General features: G+C 40.7%; 4 protein-coding genes across 4 annotated transcripts in view; all 4 read left to right on the forward strand.

The window, feature by feature from the left end:
- LOC146448612 (uncharacterized) overlaps window positions 1-15,855 on the forward strand; it is a gene marked incomplete at its 5' end in the record, with an annotated part of 123,245 nt that overhangs the window by 32,527 nt on the left and 74,863 nt on the right. Inside the window, one exon of the mRNA XM_085102419.1 lies at window positions 14,465-14,536. Within this exon, the coding sequence (XP_084958545.1) occupies window positions 14,465-14,536 (72 nt within the window). The remainder of the gene's footprint in view (window positions 1-14,464; window positions 14,537-15,855) is intronic.
- On the forward strand, window positions 1,044-15,805 carry LOC146448613 (uncharacterized). The gene is made up of 2 exons (XM_085102420.1): window positions 1,044-3,106; window positions 15,733-15,805. Exon 1 carries the CDS (start codon window positions 1,832-1,834, stop codon window positions 2,453-2,455), a length of 624 nt encoding a protein of 207 aa, XP_084958546.1. The 5' UTR covers window positions 1,044-1,831; the 3' UTR covers window positions 2,456-3,106; window positions 15,733-15,805.
- On the forward strand, window positions 7,982-9,171 carry LOC146448614 (uncharacterized). The gene has a single exon (XM_085102422.1). The coding sequence runs from the start codon at window positions 8,431-8,433 to the stop codon at window positions 8,884-8,886; it is 456 nt and encodes a 151-aa protein (XP_084958548.1). The 5' UTR covers window positions 7,982-8,430; the 3' UTR covers window positions 8,887-9,171.
- On the forward strand, window positions 9,300-10,743 carry LOC146448615 (uncharacterized). Its single transcript, XM_085102423.1, has one exon. The coding sequence runs from the start codon at window positions 9,300-9,302 to the stop codon at window positions 10,284-10,286; it is 987 nt and encodes a 328-aa protein (XP_084958549.1). The 3' UTR covers window positions 10,287-10,743.

Below are 15,855 nucleotides of genomic sequence, written 5' to 3' on the forward strand. Positions count from 1 at the left end.
TATAGATGATTCACTCTACCAAACTATTTGCACTTCACAACGGACTTCTTATATTCAAACAAAAGTCATGTTGTTCGCTTTGCAACAATAGGTGAGTGCCAAACAATTGTAAAGAAAACAAAAAACGTAATTGATTAGTTTTGTGAACCCGGCTTTATAATTAAGCATGAAGCTAAAGTTATGTTAACGAAATTGACTTTATCACCACATGACTGCTAAGAAACAGTCTAAAATGTCTTCCAAAGAGGAACGCTTTAAAAGAAAAATATAACGCGAATAGAACTGCATTTATATTTAAAGAAAGTAACATTCAATTCACATTGAAACTATAAATATATAGGCGAACTCCTTCAGAATGAATGGTTAACATATTCAAATCAAAATGGTGCGCTCTGAATAATTTTGGCTTTTTGACAATACCCTCAAACATCCGTGAAATCGATTTCACGTAACTGTAATAACGCAAACCAAATGCGACTAGTCAAAATGTTTGAGAAACAACTAGAAGAAGAGAGAGAGAAGTTTGCCGTTTACGCGCGCTCTGTTCTTTCTTTGAGAAATGAACCGCGTCGTATGTACACAAAACTTTGAGAAATAAACAACAAGTTCAGTTTTGTTTGGTTCGCAAAACCTAAAGTAAAACGACGCAATTGAAAGCGCGAATTTCTTAGAGCAGTAAGAAGAAGCGATTTCACTTCGTTCGAATAACGAACTCCCACGCGCAAAACTAATAAACTACGGTGTCAACTTAAAACAGCGTCGTCCTCGCAAACATCATTGAGAACATAACAATAAACAAAACCGTTTCAGTACGCATAAAGTTTTCGAACATATTTACGCGCGCTCTGATCTTTCTTTGAGAAATGAACAGCGTCGTATGCACACAAAACTTTGAGAAACGAACAAATTTAGTTATGTTTGTTCGTAAAACCTAAAGTAAAATTGAAATAAACAACATGCTTAGTTTTGTTTGGCTCGTAAAACATAAAGTAAAACGGTGCAATTGAAAGCGCGAATTTCTTAGAGCAGTAAGAAGAAGCGATTTCACTTCGTTCGAATAACGAACTCCCACGTGCAGAACTAATAAACTACGTTGTCAACTTAAAACAGCGTCGTTCCTCGCAAACATCATTGAGAACATAACAATTAACAAAACCGCTTCAGTACGCATAAAGTTTTCGATTCCAAACGATTCCACGCATTCGCGTCTTCTACAGAACATTTTACTCGTAAAGAATGTGCAAGTAACCGCATTCAATACTCTCTTTGAAAATGAAGAAACTACTGCAAACCGAGAAGGTAACTAACATACATCAAGAAGTTTACAAATCTCACAGTAATCTTTGATACATCAGCTTCTGATTTTCTTGAGGTTTTTTTTCTCTTACTTTAACTTCTTCTCATCAATGTCTTTCGATTTGTGCACAGTGCAAATTCAAGTTTGCTGAGTGCGATTTTAGTTCCGATTTAACTCTAAAACCTGATAGGTTATTTTATTCCGGTTCGCATTGGTTGGAGGAGCAAAAAAAAAAAAACCGGTTAACCTTAAACGCAAGTCAGAAGCGAGTATCTGTTCTTGCATACAAATGTGATTCTAACAATGGTTATTTTGCTGACTCAGCTTTTTGCAGTACAAAGAAGAAAACGCTAAACAGGCAATAAAAAACAAGTTTGTCAAGTTAAACAAGTTAAAGAAGAATAAAGCAGCTGATAATGCAAAATATGATTGGTGGATTTCCATCCTCCTTTTCTCTGGGACGTCTGCAACCTGTTAATAAGAGGAGGGACTCATGCAGTGTGTGTTACAGTGAAACCTGAGAGGCGAGACAAGATGTCAAAGCAAGTACGATCCAAGGATAATGTTTCTCAAGCCGTGTTTAATACAACCAAAGGGACTAAGCGCTGTATTGAAGAGGTGGAATCATACCCGTTAACTGAAGAGAGCGAGGTTGTTGGCCGCGCTTCGGAATGTCAAATAATCCAACGACAACGAAAGCAAGCCTTACATGAATGTCATATCAACAAAAGAAAGAGAAGTAAGCTACACATGCGTGATGACATTCTCGAAATCTTCTGGGCTACGTACGAAGACGAAGCGTGGACGAGACTGATTCGCATAGCTGACAGCCCTGTTACCACTGAAGATGTCGATACCTTTGCAGTACAAGCCACCACCTCTGTGAATAAAAGTGAAATAATTAAGAGATGGCGAAAAGAATTGATGACTTTATCTCCCAATGTGGAACAGCATCTCATGGTTCCATTTCACGACCGATTTATAAACTCTCTGTTTAGAGAAGAAAAAAATGTCCACAAAACGAAAGAACGATTGATTGCAGGAGCTGGCGTTTCCAATCACTGGTTCAACGAGCTTGTACAGGAATTAACAGACTCTTCTGATACTGAACTCTTGGACGATTTACAAGTATCCTCCAATGGTACTAGGTCACCGTAACTTCAGTTTGATGTGGTTTAAGAGGCCTTGGCAGAACTGGAATCCATGCATCCCGAACTTTTTGAAAATTTGCCATTACCTGAAAATGAAACGCAAGATGACATCTCAACCCTGACCAATGAATTGACGGATGACGAAATGGTTGAGTCTATGGAACAGTGGGAAAAGGAAATGAATGACGCGTTCGATTTGTACGATTATTTGCTGGAGAATGAAGTAAGAACATTTCTTTAACGTTAACACAGGTACTTGGTGTTATATTTTTCTGCAAGTGCAACTACTGATTATTATACCATAACGTTACTGCACTATTTTTCTACAAGTAACAGTTTTGACATTTATGCCATAACGTTACTGTTCCATGTTCCTGCAAGTACAACTACTGATTTTTATACCATGACGTTACTGCACTACTTTTCTGCAAGTAACAGTTCTGATAATTATGCGATAACGTTACTGTTCCATGTTCCTGCAAGTACAACTACTGATTATTATGCAATTTGAGTTCTCTGATATAACTTACGGTAACCTTTCTTTTGTTCACAGTTGGAAGACGCATAATTTTTGTTGGCTGAGGAGCAGGTCGGGGCTGTAAACAATCTGTGGACCTCTGGACAGTACTATACCCTGCGTGAAGTGGCCTCCCGAAACGTACAGAAATTTAATACCACCGCTACTAACTATCTCCTTACCTTGAATCCGCAATCTGAGGAACTCCCGTTACTTGATCAGCTTGGCAACATTTTCGATTCCCATGTAGACGAGATGACGTCAGGTAAGGCCGACATTGATCTTGTACGTTTTGTACTCCAAAGTCGTTCTCTGCAATATCCCATCTCATTACCCTTTATGCCACGCTATGAATTGAACGCAGAAAGGATTTTGGGCGAAGTACAGCGCGTCTTACAATCCAACGAACAGGTCAACCTTCAAGATGGTATGCAAGTACATGTAGTTCATGTAGGTATGCCACAAGGCGGAGTGCCTCGCGCAAGAGGAAACACTATGGATTCAAATTGTCTAAGTTCCTAGACAGCAAACATTCTGTCCTTCGCATCAAAAACAACGATTTTCTGTGTCTCGCCCGTGCTTTAGTGACTGATATCGCTCGACAAGAGAAACATCCCAAATTGGTTTCAATTCGTCAAGGACGCAAACAACAGCAACTCCTCGCTCAACGATTGCATCGAAAGGCTGGTGTCGCAGAGGGTCTCTGTGGGTTAACAGAAGTGGAACAATTTCAAAACGTGATTGAAGATTACCAAATCATTGTCCTGTCTGCCAAACATTTCAACGCCATTGTCTACGAAGGACCACTCCGAGAAAAACAAATTTACCTGTATCATCACGAAAATCACTTTGACGTCATCACTTCTGTCTCTAGCTTCTTGTGAAGAAGCTAGTGGTGTTTGGAATGCAGGAAAGGATATGGTACCAAAACGAAACACCGTTGTAGTAAGGTATGCAAATGTTGCTTTACTGAGGGATGTCAAGGGATTACCCAGAGAGCACCCTGGCGAGAGTGTGGAGCCTGTCACAGAATGTTCGCTGGAGATGAATGCTATGCCAACCACTGCCGACCCAACAAAGAGGGCCAATCTGTCTGTCAAAAGTTCTACAAATGTAAAAAATGTAACAAAGTCTTGTCGCACCAAAAAAGGAAACCAGAAGATCACATGTGTGGAAAAAAGATGTGCTGGAATTGTGAAGAGTTTGTTGACCCAAATAGGCACCGATGCTATATGAAACCGATTGCCAATCAAGAAGAAGATTCAGGTGAAGCACATGAAGCACAGTCAAAACGGAAGAAAAATAACAAAGGGCAAAGAAAAAGAAGACGAATTTCTGAAGTGATGACAAGCGATGAAGTTGAAGACGAAGACAGAGAAGAAGAGGAAGGGCAGGAATATTTATTCTTTGACATAGAATCACGCTGAGACGAGGGGAGACATATCGCCAATCTGCTCATCGTACAAGATGAAACAGGGTTCGAGATGGTCTTTAAAGGAGATAATTGCGTTGACCAATTCGGTACGTGGTTGTTGGATGGAACCCACCAAGGTGCTATCGTCATGGCCCTCCAGTGGTTGGCATGGATCCACCATCAGTCGGGTGACCGAATTTTGCATACTCTGAATGGTGGTGAACAACGGATTGATAACAGCTATGTTGACGGTTATGATCCCACTAAGAAGATCACTACGAATTTATGGGGTGCCTTTGGCATGGTTGTCGTAAGTGTTACCTATCCGACACAGTGAACCCAGTGAGTGACACAAGTATGGAAGATCTCCTGGAAGGTACCATTTGCAAAGTTGAGCGTTTGAAGAAGCTTGGATTCCGAGTAGAAGAAAAATGGGAATGTGAATTCAAGCAAGAAGTAGCCACCAACCCCGAGATCAAATCTTTTGTTGAAAGTCTCAAGTTTGACACGCCCTTAGAGCCCCGGCATGCGTTTTTCGGTGGAGGTACAAATGCTATCTGTCTCCACAAGGAAGTAGATGAGAACAAGAAGATCCATTACGTGGACTTTACATCATTGTACCCTTGGAAAAATAAGTATTGCGAAATACCGATCCAGCATCCTGAGATTTTAACAAGTGAAGCCTTAATCAACCGTTCACCCCGTGAGTTCTTTGGGCTGATCAAGTGTGACATCCTTCCACACACCTTTCTGTTCCACCCTGTGTTGCTCCACCGTGCCAATGGAAAACTGATGTTCCCTCTCTGCAGAACATGTGCTGAGAGCCTACAACAGACACCCTGCGAACATGCAGATGAAGAACGTATGCTGTCTGGAACCTGGTGTTCCATTGAGATTCATAAAGCGTTGGAGCGGGGATACCGCGTGGTTCGAATGATAGAGGTGTGGCATTTCCCTCAGAAATCGTCCGAGCATTTTACAGGGTAGATCGATACCTTCCTTAAAATCAAGCAAGACGCGAGTAAGTGGCCCTCTTGGTGTGAGACAGAAGCTCAAAAACAACAGTACATCGAAGACTATGAAAGGAAAGCAGGTATCAAGTTGGACTATGGAAAGATTAAGAAGAACCCTGAATTACGTTCATTGGCCAAGCTGATGTTGAATTCGTTTTGTAAGTATCATCTTTTACAGTTCAAAAATGGTAATTATGATTACTTTACTTTGCTTCAATAAACTGACTATGGTTATTTTTCTTCTTTCAAAGGGGAAAATTTTGGTGAACGTGACAACATGCCTCATGTAGAGCTCGTCAAGGATCCAGAACGGTACTTTCGACTCCTCACATGTCAATCAACTCAAGTGAAAAACATTCAGTTTTTTAAATGATGAGTGCATAGAAGTTTACTACACGCATGGGGAAGGGTTCGTATCAGGATCACACAAGACGAATGTTGTCATTGTTGCTTTCACGACAGCCCATGCAAGACTCAAACTCTATTCTGTCCTTGAACGTCTTAAAACAAGAGTCCTTGACTTTGACACAGATTCTGTCATCTCTACTAGCCAACCAGATGACTGGATGCCATCCCTTGGGTGATTATCTTGGAGACCTTACGAATGAACTGGACGATGATGTTTACATCACAACCTTTGTGTCCGGGGGCCCAAAGAATTATGCCTACCAAACCAAGAATGGTAAAACTACATGCAAAGTGAACCCTAATGAACAGCCCACCTTCCTGGAGAATTCACACTTCATCAAACGAGATGCGAAAACAAAAACAATACATACAGTTAACTTAAAGAACAGGTACAAACTCGTTTATGACAAACGAGTTATTCACGGTTTCACAACATTGCCATATGGTTACCGCTGACTCTGCAGTTCCATACTTGAGCCTGCAATCTGAAATAGTGACGCTGTGGAGGATAGGGATGGCTATAAGGGGAGGTTTGGAGGTCATCTACAACTCATTACACATTGAACAGTGAACATGAACAGACTGTATTTTTTCCTGGTGCGTGGCTGCGCTCAAACAACACTTGTACAACGTACCTCTTTGCCAATCGTTTCCTCTCACCATTAGTTAGATGTTTTAAAAGAAATAGGTACAATGCACTGGGGTAGGCTGCTGAGCATTTATGCTTATATGGCTCGAAGCAACGCACCTCGGAGAGAACAATATGCATTTCACCTAATGTTATGTGATACGTATCCATCACATTATCCTACTCCCTGGGGGATGATTCGACAAATAATAAAGGCTCCTTGGCTAATGTTAAGGAAAAGGATAAAAGACGGACGGAAAAAGTTACATTGGTCATTCGTAAGACAACCATGGGCAGTGCTACAAGTCGTCTTTGTGCAAGTTCAACTCCTACCCTGGCTTTAAATGATATATGTCATAGGCTGCGCTATTTAGTTGCATGTTGCGTGGTCAAGTACACATCGATTTACGAGATGCGACAGAAGAACACGAAGAGGGGAACGCAGAAGAAGAATACCATCCGTCACGCGAATCGTTTACTAGAGAAACTGTATTATGAATTTGATCGCCTTTCTGCGTTACGTGGAGTGCAAAAGTTGTATTGAGACGCACGTCAGTATGGAGTAACCCGCCTGCAAGTTGTTCGGTGGTTGCAGCAACAACCTGGCTACACTCTCCACAAACCAGCACGAAAACGCTTTCGTCGCAATAGAGTATTTGTCAACGGTTTGGATGGACAATCGCAAGCGGATCTGGCAGATCTTCATAATTTGAGTCGCTGGAATCGTGGTCACAAATACTTGTTAACTTGCATTGATGTCCTATCCAAGTATGCATGGGTGGTTCCATTGAAATCTAAGTCTGCTTCGGCTTTGGTAGCGGCCTTTACAAGCATATTTAAACAAGGACGTAAGCCGGAAAGGTTGCAGACAGATGCATGGACGGAATTCATGAACTGTAGCTTTCAAACATTTCTCAAGAATCGTGATGTTCGTCATTTTGTCACATACAACGAGACGAAGGCGCAAATAGTTGAACGATTCAACAGGACCTTTAAACATCTTCTATGGCGGTTATTTACTATGAGCAGCTCGTATCATTACCTGGACAACTTAGACAATTTAGCGAATAAGAACTAAAATCAGAGCATACATCGTAGTATAAAAATGAAACCCGCAGATGTGACAGTGTGGAGAACCTTGTATGGTAAACAGGCCTCGATTATAAGATATAAATTCAAGGTGGGAGACCACGTCAAGATCAGTAAGTACAAACGTGTCTTTCAGAAGGGATATCTTCCGTCTTGGACAGAGGAATCATTTACCGTGGCAAAGAGACTGTCACGAAACCCACCCGTGTATCGTTTGAAGGAGGCAGGTGGTGAGCTGATTAGAGGAACATTTTACGAGGCTGAGTTACAGAAAGTGACCGAAAGTTCAGATCATCTGTTCCGCATTAACTCTACCTGTGGGAAGATATCGTTCAGCACTGGACGTGATAGAAGGCATGCTGCAATGTGTGCAAAGGCTAATCCTTCACATTGCCGTGGATGATGAATGGCACATTACCTTTTCAACTCAAGAGGAATGGATGTTCGTGGCTAAGCCTGTGGCTAAAGCTCTTGGCTGGATAACCCAAGAAAACAAAGTCCGAGAAAGCACCATGTTTGCATTGAAGATCTATTCTACCCTTGGACAGATTCCTAGTTATGGTTATGAATGGTGTGCGTTACCGCTTCGTTACTCATTCACATTTCCCGAGACATTCTTAATTCCTTTAACCGTTTCTTTATGTCGCTGCACACACAGAGTAGTGCAAGTGCAAACCAATCTCATAGAGCCACATTAAGTGGGTGAAAAACAGTTGCATTTGCTATATGAAATGGTACCACACGGTAGATTTCGTGACACGCTAATGGAAGAAGCGACGCACATCAGTTATTTTCCTTTACGAACCAAAACATTTCAGACCGTTGAAATCTACTTAACAAGTGGTTGTGGAAAGCTGCTTTCATTCCAAGGTGGTATCGTAAACGTGAAACTTCACTTTAGACGGCGTACAAGATGAGTAACAGTTTTTACATCGTTGTAACCAGTGACGCAAGCACAGCTCAATACCCTGAAAACAAACCTGCCAAGTTTAAGATGCAACTTCTAAATCAACAACACTTAAGTGAGGACTGGGAAGTGGCAATGACACACATCATTTACCCACATACTTGGAAAAATGTGCAAAGTCAGCAACTGTCTTACCTGTTAAGATGTAACAGCGACTCACCATGGACCCTACCCATCTATCTACCAAGTGGCATTTATCGAACAGTTGATGACTTGGTCAATGGTATGGTGACAGGACTCCAGAGTGCATTTCCAGATGTTTATCTGAAAAGTGGAAAAAGGATCAAGCGCATCGGTGGAAGTGACTGCTTCTACATTTACTCCAAAGCTCAACATTACTACGAATTCAAGTTACCTCCAACGTTTCAAGTAACGTTGCCCAAGAATTTAGCTCGGGCATAAGGATACTTGAACCATCATAATCGGGTACCGGCTCTTTATCAGATCAGTCTTCCCACTGTTGTCCAACTGAATAAGAACCAGAGTGTGACACTTACCGCTACTACCACCACTGTGCGACGAGACGATGAATTGGTCTGGGGTATGTTAAGCAGACATTCATTTCAGACTATGTACATCTACTCTGACCTAATAGAGTCCCTTGTAGTGGGGGATGTACAAGCGAATATACTTCGAACCAAAGTACCTCGTGGTCAACCTGGGGATATGGTGGCAGAGGAAATAAAGACTCCCACTTATATCTGTATTTTCTTACGTGGTTATCATTATAAGAAGTGACACTGGCCATCTGGTACCATTTGCGTTTGGCACTGTACGAGTAACACTTTATTTTCGGCGTCGTGCAATTCTCTAAGATGTTGCTTCCTATGAATCATCAATTTTACCCTTATCAACAACAAGTCATCCCCTTTTTCCAACGAGGAAAAGAAGACATAAGTGTCTTTGGAGGACATATGGATGTAGTAGATAACACTTCTGACAATAACTGGGGACTCAAGAAGAGGGGTGCATCTACTAATGCTGGTGGTGAAGTAGGATTGGTTGGAGTACCCCTGTGTGATCTGTTCAACACCAATAAGCTGCTGCTGGACAACATAGAGATCAAAATCAAGATTGATCTAAACAGCGATGAATTTGTTCTCATGAGTGGAGAAGAGGCCAATGATTGCAAGATAAGCATAATGTCAAGCATCCTCAGAGTCCGCACAGTACGCGTAGCTGACAGTACTAAACTAGTGCGTGTTGGTATCATGCAAGGACGGTCAGGACAAATAGCCCTACCTGCTATCTACACGCTGACAAGGACCCCAACACACGCTAGAATTATCCCCAGGGGAGTGCTGAATCATACCGAGACGGATCTCTTCAACGGACTTATTCCTCAATGCATCATATTTGGAATGGTACGAAATGATGCCTACAGTGGTAGCTTGGCAAGAAATCCTTTCAATTTTCAGCTGTTTGACGTGAATACAGTACGACTGACGGCCAATGGTAAAGAAATCCCTTATTCAGTGATAGATTTGGCAGGTGGAAAGAGGATCGATGAGTACAATACACTCTTCTCAGGCAGTGGTGATATGAACTGTGGTCATGGTGTTGATATTGACAGAGAAGATTGGGAAGGTGAATACGGCTTATTCCGCTTGAATACCACTCCTGCGGGTAGTGGCCACCCAGACCACCTGATTCCCCATCGCGGCGGTAACTTCAATTTGTATCTGAAATTTGGAGCGCCGACACCAGAGGTTTTAAATTTAATCGTATACGCAGAATTCCAAAATCATTTGGAGGTTGACTGCAATAGACGCGTGGTAAACGATCTGTCTGAAGGTGCTTGAAGATGCATACAACTCAAGAATTATGGCAAGCGTCAATGCACGATCCTGTCCTAGCACCTATCATGAAAGGAGTGTTTCCAAGTGACAAGTTACCAATCATCGATACGTATCCTACAGCAATGATTGCAAATACAGATCCTCATGATCAACCTGGAACGCATTGGATTGCGATGTACTTTGTATCGCCTCAAGAAAGCGAATTCTTTGACAGCTATGGATTTCCTCCTGAGACCTATGGTATGGATGGATATTACAATGACAAACCGATGCAAGACGTAACCTCAGATGTGTGTGGAGACTGTTGCCTGTTTTACTTACTTCATCGAGCACGAAATGTGGATTTAAACGCTATTCAAAATAAATTTCTGCGATATGATTCACAATGGAACGATTCACAAGTAGCACAATTTGTACAAACCTATATACAGTCGTTAACGAATTTTAGGAATGAACACGTCTCACAATTTGATAAGCAAGCTTTTAAATCCTTCAAATGTTGGCGTAATCAATAAATAAAGTTTTGTTGATGTTAAAATGAATGATGTGTGCGCATCTTTGATATATCACTTTAAAAAGGAACATCGATCAACAAGATATCACAACGTTGCTGCTTTTCATTGCGAGAAGGTGTCCCAATTCAAATGTCCAAGCAGTATTATGATAGCAGGGCTAAGTCAGTGTGGAAAGACGACGTTTACGAAACAGTTACTTGAACAAGCGGACTCTTTATTTAAACGGCCTATTCGTAAAATTATATATTGCTATGGACAATGGCAAGAATGTTTTAGGAACATGACAGCTCAAGTGACATATGTAGAGGGTATTCCCAAACATATTTCTAGTTTATTTCCTGCAAACTGCTGACCAGGAATACTCCTACTGGATGACTTAATGAGAAATTGCAGCGATGACGAACGTATTCTCGATCTGTTTACTAAGGCGTCTGATCACTGTGATGTAACCTGTATTTATTTGACACAGAACCTTTTTCCACCTGGAAAGTTTTCGCGAAGTATCTCTCTGAATGCCCACTGCATCATTGCTTTTTAACAACCCTCGCGATACGCTGGGTTTTTAAACGTTGGCTCCGCAGGCATTCGCAGGAAATGTACCTTACGTATGGGAAAAATTTCAAGATGCGTCGTCAAACCCATTCGGTTATCTTGTATTGGATTTACGTCCTCGTACACGAAATATTCAACGGTTACGGACAAGGTTATTACCAACATCACATTCTTATCCCGTGATTTACGTAGACAAGAAATGTCATAAAAGAGAGGAGCCAACACTGGCGGATTTCAGTTAACGTGATGACTTCCTTCAGGTCACTTCGCACAGCAAAAGGGACAAGAAAAAATCAACGTGGTGGCAATATGGTGTTACGCCCTGGTACCAACACCCGATCTAAAGGTGTAAATAGAAATCGCGTGAGAGTATCCAAACAGTCAAGAGTCTTACAACATTTACCCTTTCTTTGAACTTGTTTCAAGAGTAATGGAAAACAGCGGAAAGACATGACAGCACATGCAAACAAAGGGCAAATGGAAGCCATTGGTGAAATCGCTCTAAATCTCATTAAAGGCAACATTGTGATACCGAATTCATCATTAAAAAGGTTGAAGCCTCGCAAGTCAAAGCTCCTCTATTTGACTCGCAAGAGACCAAGTCTTAAGTGGAAATAGGCAGTGTTGAATCAAAAGGGAGGATTCTTGTCTGCCCTTGCTAGTTTGATTGCTCCTCTTGCTACCGAGTTGTTAGGAAAAGTGTTCAAATGAAGCACGCGCAAAAGATGGTGATGGTACCTGAACATTTATTGCAAAGTATGGAAACAGAACACCGGTTAACTGCACCAGCTCAGCTTCCCACTTTGACACGTTTATATCAAGACATGAGGCAGATCATGGACTCATTATTACCTGAAGATCAAAAAGTGCTATTGTTGGATCAACTTTTGCAAAGGTATTAAGGTTTGACAAAACAGATGAAAAGTGAATCGACGGTAAAATCAACAGTAGTAATGCGCAAGTCAGAGCTATTACCTGCTAAGGAGTCTACCCCCAAACCAGAGACAAAATCTACCAAAGCCTCTAGACCATTGAGGGGTACTCCTCTCAGTACTAAAGGGTCAAAAATTCCCATCCCAACCGAAACACCGCCTTCCGTTTCAACTGAAAAATCAGCGCGTGTACTCATGATGGATACACCACCAACTTCTAGGCGTAAAACAGGAAAACGTCGTTAGAAGGCAAGAACACCCTTGGTCGCAAGATTACGAAGCACTACACAATGGGAACCGTACTAAACTGGAAAAACTTGTTTACTCAAAGAGAAAGATATAAAACACAAGGATATGCTTGCTATGGTTATTGAGTCCGGATCCTGGCACCAAACATCTTTGAAAATAAAAGCAACTCTTGTGACGATGAGAGAATAAAGGAAGCGTACTGGATCTGTTTTGCGTTCTTGGTGTATGAGGACATTTTTAAAAAGGAACCGCTTTCATTGCATGATCATCAAAACGCGACGTCATGTTTGAAGGAAGCAGCTTTGGATAAATATCGCAGTGATGTTTATTGGTTGTGGCACAATGTGTTGGATGCAGTGGCGCCGTATGAACAAGACTGGATCGATAACACACAACCACATGAAGAGCGGAAACACATTGAGAAAGTGCTTCTGCAACCTGACCAGTTTTGCAAAACCTGTTGGTACTGGTTAGACTTGATGATTAACGACGTTGATGAGGCTGACAGGTGGTAAGCTGGTTTTATTACATTTGAAAGAACCGGTTTTTAAAAACTGAATAAAGTGACCGTGACTTCGATCATCACACATCACTTTCAACTGACTGCTCCCAAGGAACACTTCCAAGATGAGTTACTCAAAATGTGGAATCTGCCTCCAAGACCTCGAAGTGATCAAACCCGCTTTTGGTATAGCTTACATTCGGTGTTCAAATTGGAAAGAATGTCCGTTCTTCTGCCCTGAAGAGAGTATCCATGGCTATCAACAATGCGTGTGTGAGCGTGTGATCCCTGAGTACAAAGTATGTGAAGGTGGTAAGCAACTACTGTGCAAGCACATGGACACGCCCACGTTAAGGGTGTCAAGATCAGCAAAGAATCCGCTCAGGCCTTACTTTACATGTACAAGAAAGGAAATGTGCGGACATTTTCAATGGGGTGATGAAATGCCCGTGGACGCATATTCTCAAAGGGAGCTTCCGGTGTACAAGCCAAGAGAAACTGAGGTGGACATGACGACAACATATGGGAAACAGCTGCAAAGACCCAAGCTTCAGAGACAATTTGGCAGAATCGATAAAGTGACTGATTTCATGTAAAATTCAGCACAATCGTTCTCTTTGGAATTTGATTGTAATATCTCATCATGTTTATTCAATAAAATTAATGATGTTGATACAAAATATTGTCTCGTGTCCGTTTCAGGGTGCTACTAATTTGAACAGTGAAAGGGATAAAAAACCGGTTTGACAGGTTTGTCTTGTCTCCGATATCAAGGAGATCATTTTGAATTTTAATTCTGTTTAAAACTGGTTTAGTCCGGTTTTTTCTAGGTTGAGCTTGTTTGACCGTGACGGCAGTGGCTTCTCATTGGTTCTCAACTTATCCATTGTTCTTTCCCTATATATTTGCGATACCACCCGGCTGGTCGGGCGGGACCATACCACCAGAGCACAGTACACTTTATATACTAAACTCCAAATCATACATACATTTGCATCTCATTAAATCCGTCTTATGCCTAGATGGCTTGCATCTCATTAAACCCTACCCTATATCAACCGCATGTCATATCAACTTACGCTTAAAACCGCTTTAGGTGACCCCTAAATCTATTTGAATACATGAATAAAATTGGTCTATCCATCCGAGCCATAATACTCTCGAGGTGAAATCCAAGCTTCCAGTAGGGTAACCGTTCTTCATGGTTTTCTGCCATTATATGAAATATTTAAAAAAGATAACCTTACATCCTTTACATACTTACCTAGGCTTTCAAACTGACAAAATATGAGCGAAATCGATTTTTTGACCGTGGCCACATTTTCTTTAATTTTCTTCGAATTTTTACTCACATTCACTCTTAATTCTTGCGCCAGTTCTTCAAAGCGGAAAAATTGGTTCTGATTATTAATTTTTTTATGGTGTCCACAGGGAGCTTGGAAGCAACAAAATAACTCAACTACCGGAAAAGTTATTTTCTGGACTGACAAGTCTGGTGACGTTGTAAGTTTTTTTATACAAGTTGTCAGGGTTGTGGTATTTTGTTTATTTCTGTTGCCTTGAAAATTTCTATATTTGTCAATGATGAAGATGTGAACTCAACAAGACGAAAGTTAGTTATTGTAAATACATACAAATTAACTCTGGTGACAGTTCTTAAAAGCGGGAAAATAGGTTCTGACTATGGATTTATTTACTTCTTGGTGTCCAAAGAAAGCTTGAAAGCAAAGAAAAAACTCAGCTGCCGGAAAAATTATTTTCTGGACTAAACAGTCTATATAACGTGTAGTCTTTCGTACAAGTTGTCAGGGTCGTGGATATTGTTTATTTCTGTTGCCTTAAAAATTTCTACCATTGTCAATGATGAATGATGAAACTCAACAAGAGGCATATTAGTTGTTGTTACTACATACTCGACTGAAAGGTCTGGAGACGTTGTAAGTTTTTTCATGGTTGTGGTATTTGTTTATTTCTGTTGTCTTGTAAATTTCTATATTTGTCAATGATGGATGATGTAAACTCAACAAGAGGAAATTTAGTTATTGTAAGTACATACAAATTAACTCGTGTGACAGTTCTTCAAAACGGAAAAATTGGTTCTGATTATGCATTTGTTTACTTTTTGGTGTCCACAGGGATCTTGAAAGCAACAAAATAACTCAACTGCCAGAGAAGTTATTTTCCGGACTAACCAGTCTATCTTGGTTGTAAGTATTTTCGTACAAGTTGTCATGGTTATGGGATTTGTTTATTTCTGTTGTCTAGTAAATTTCTGTATTTGTCAATGATAAATAATGTAAGCTTAAGAAGAGAAAATTTAGTTATTGTAACTACATACAAATTGATTCTGGTGACAGTTCTACAAGGTAAGAAAACTGGTTCTGCTTATGCATTTGTTTACTTCTTGGTGTCCACAGGCATCTTAAAAGCAACAAAATAACTCAACTGCCGCAGAAGTTTTTTTCCGGACTGACCAGTCTATCTCGGTTGTAAGTATTTTTGTACAAGTTGTCATGGTTGTGGGATTTTATTATTTCTGTTGTCTTGTAAATTTCTATATTTGTCAATGATGAATAATGTAAACTCAGCAAGAGAATATTTAGTTATTGTAACTACATACAAATTAATTCCGGTGAAAGTTCTACAAAGTAGGAAAATTGGTTCTGCTTATGCATTTGTTTACTTCTTGGTGTCCACAGGGATCTTGAAAACAACAAAATAACTCAACTGCCGGAGAAGTTATTTTCCGGACTGACCAGTCTATCTCGGTTGTAAGTATTTTTGTACAAGTTGTCATGGTTGTGGGATTTTATTATTTCTGT

This window comes from Pavona decussata, unplaced genomic scaffold (assembly GCF_977016875.1).
Source record: "Pavona decussata unplaced genomic scaffold, jaPavDecu1.1 SCAFFOLD_856, whole genome shotgun sequence".
Taxonomy (NCBI): Eukaryota; Metazoa; Cnidaria; class Anthozoa; order Scleractinia; family Agariciidae; genus Pavona; species Pavona decussata.

Coding starts and splice junctions, on each gene's coding strand:
- LOC146448613 (XM_085102420.1), top strand. CDS start 1,832: ATGTCAAAGCAAGTACGATCCAAGGATAATGTTTCTCAAGCCGTGTTT.
- LOC146448615 (XM_085102423.1), top strand. CDS start 9,300: ATGTTGCTTCCTATGAATCATCAATTTTACCCTTATCAACAACAAGTC.
- LOC146448614 (XM_085102422.1), top strand. CDS start 8,431: ATGAGTAACAGTTTTTACATCGTTGTAACCAGTGACGCAAGCACAGCT.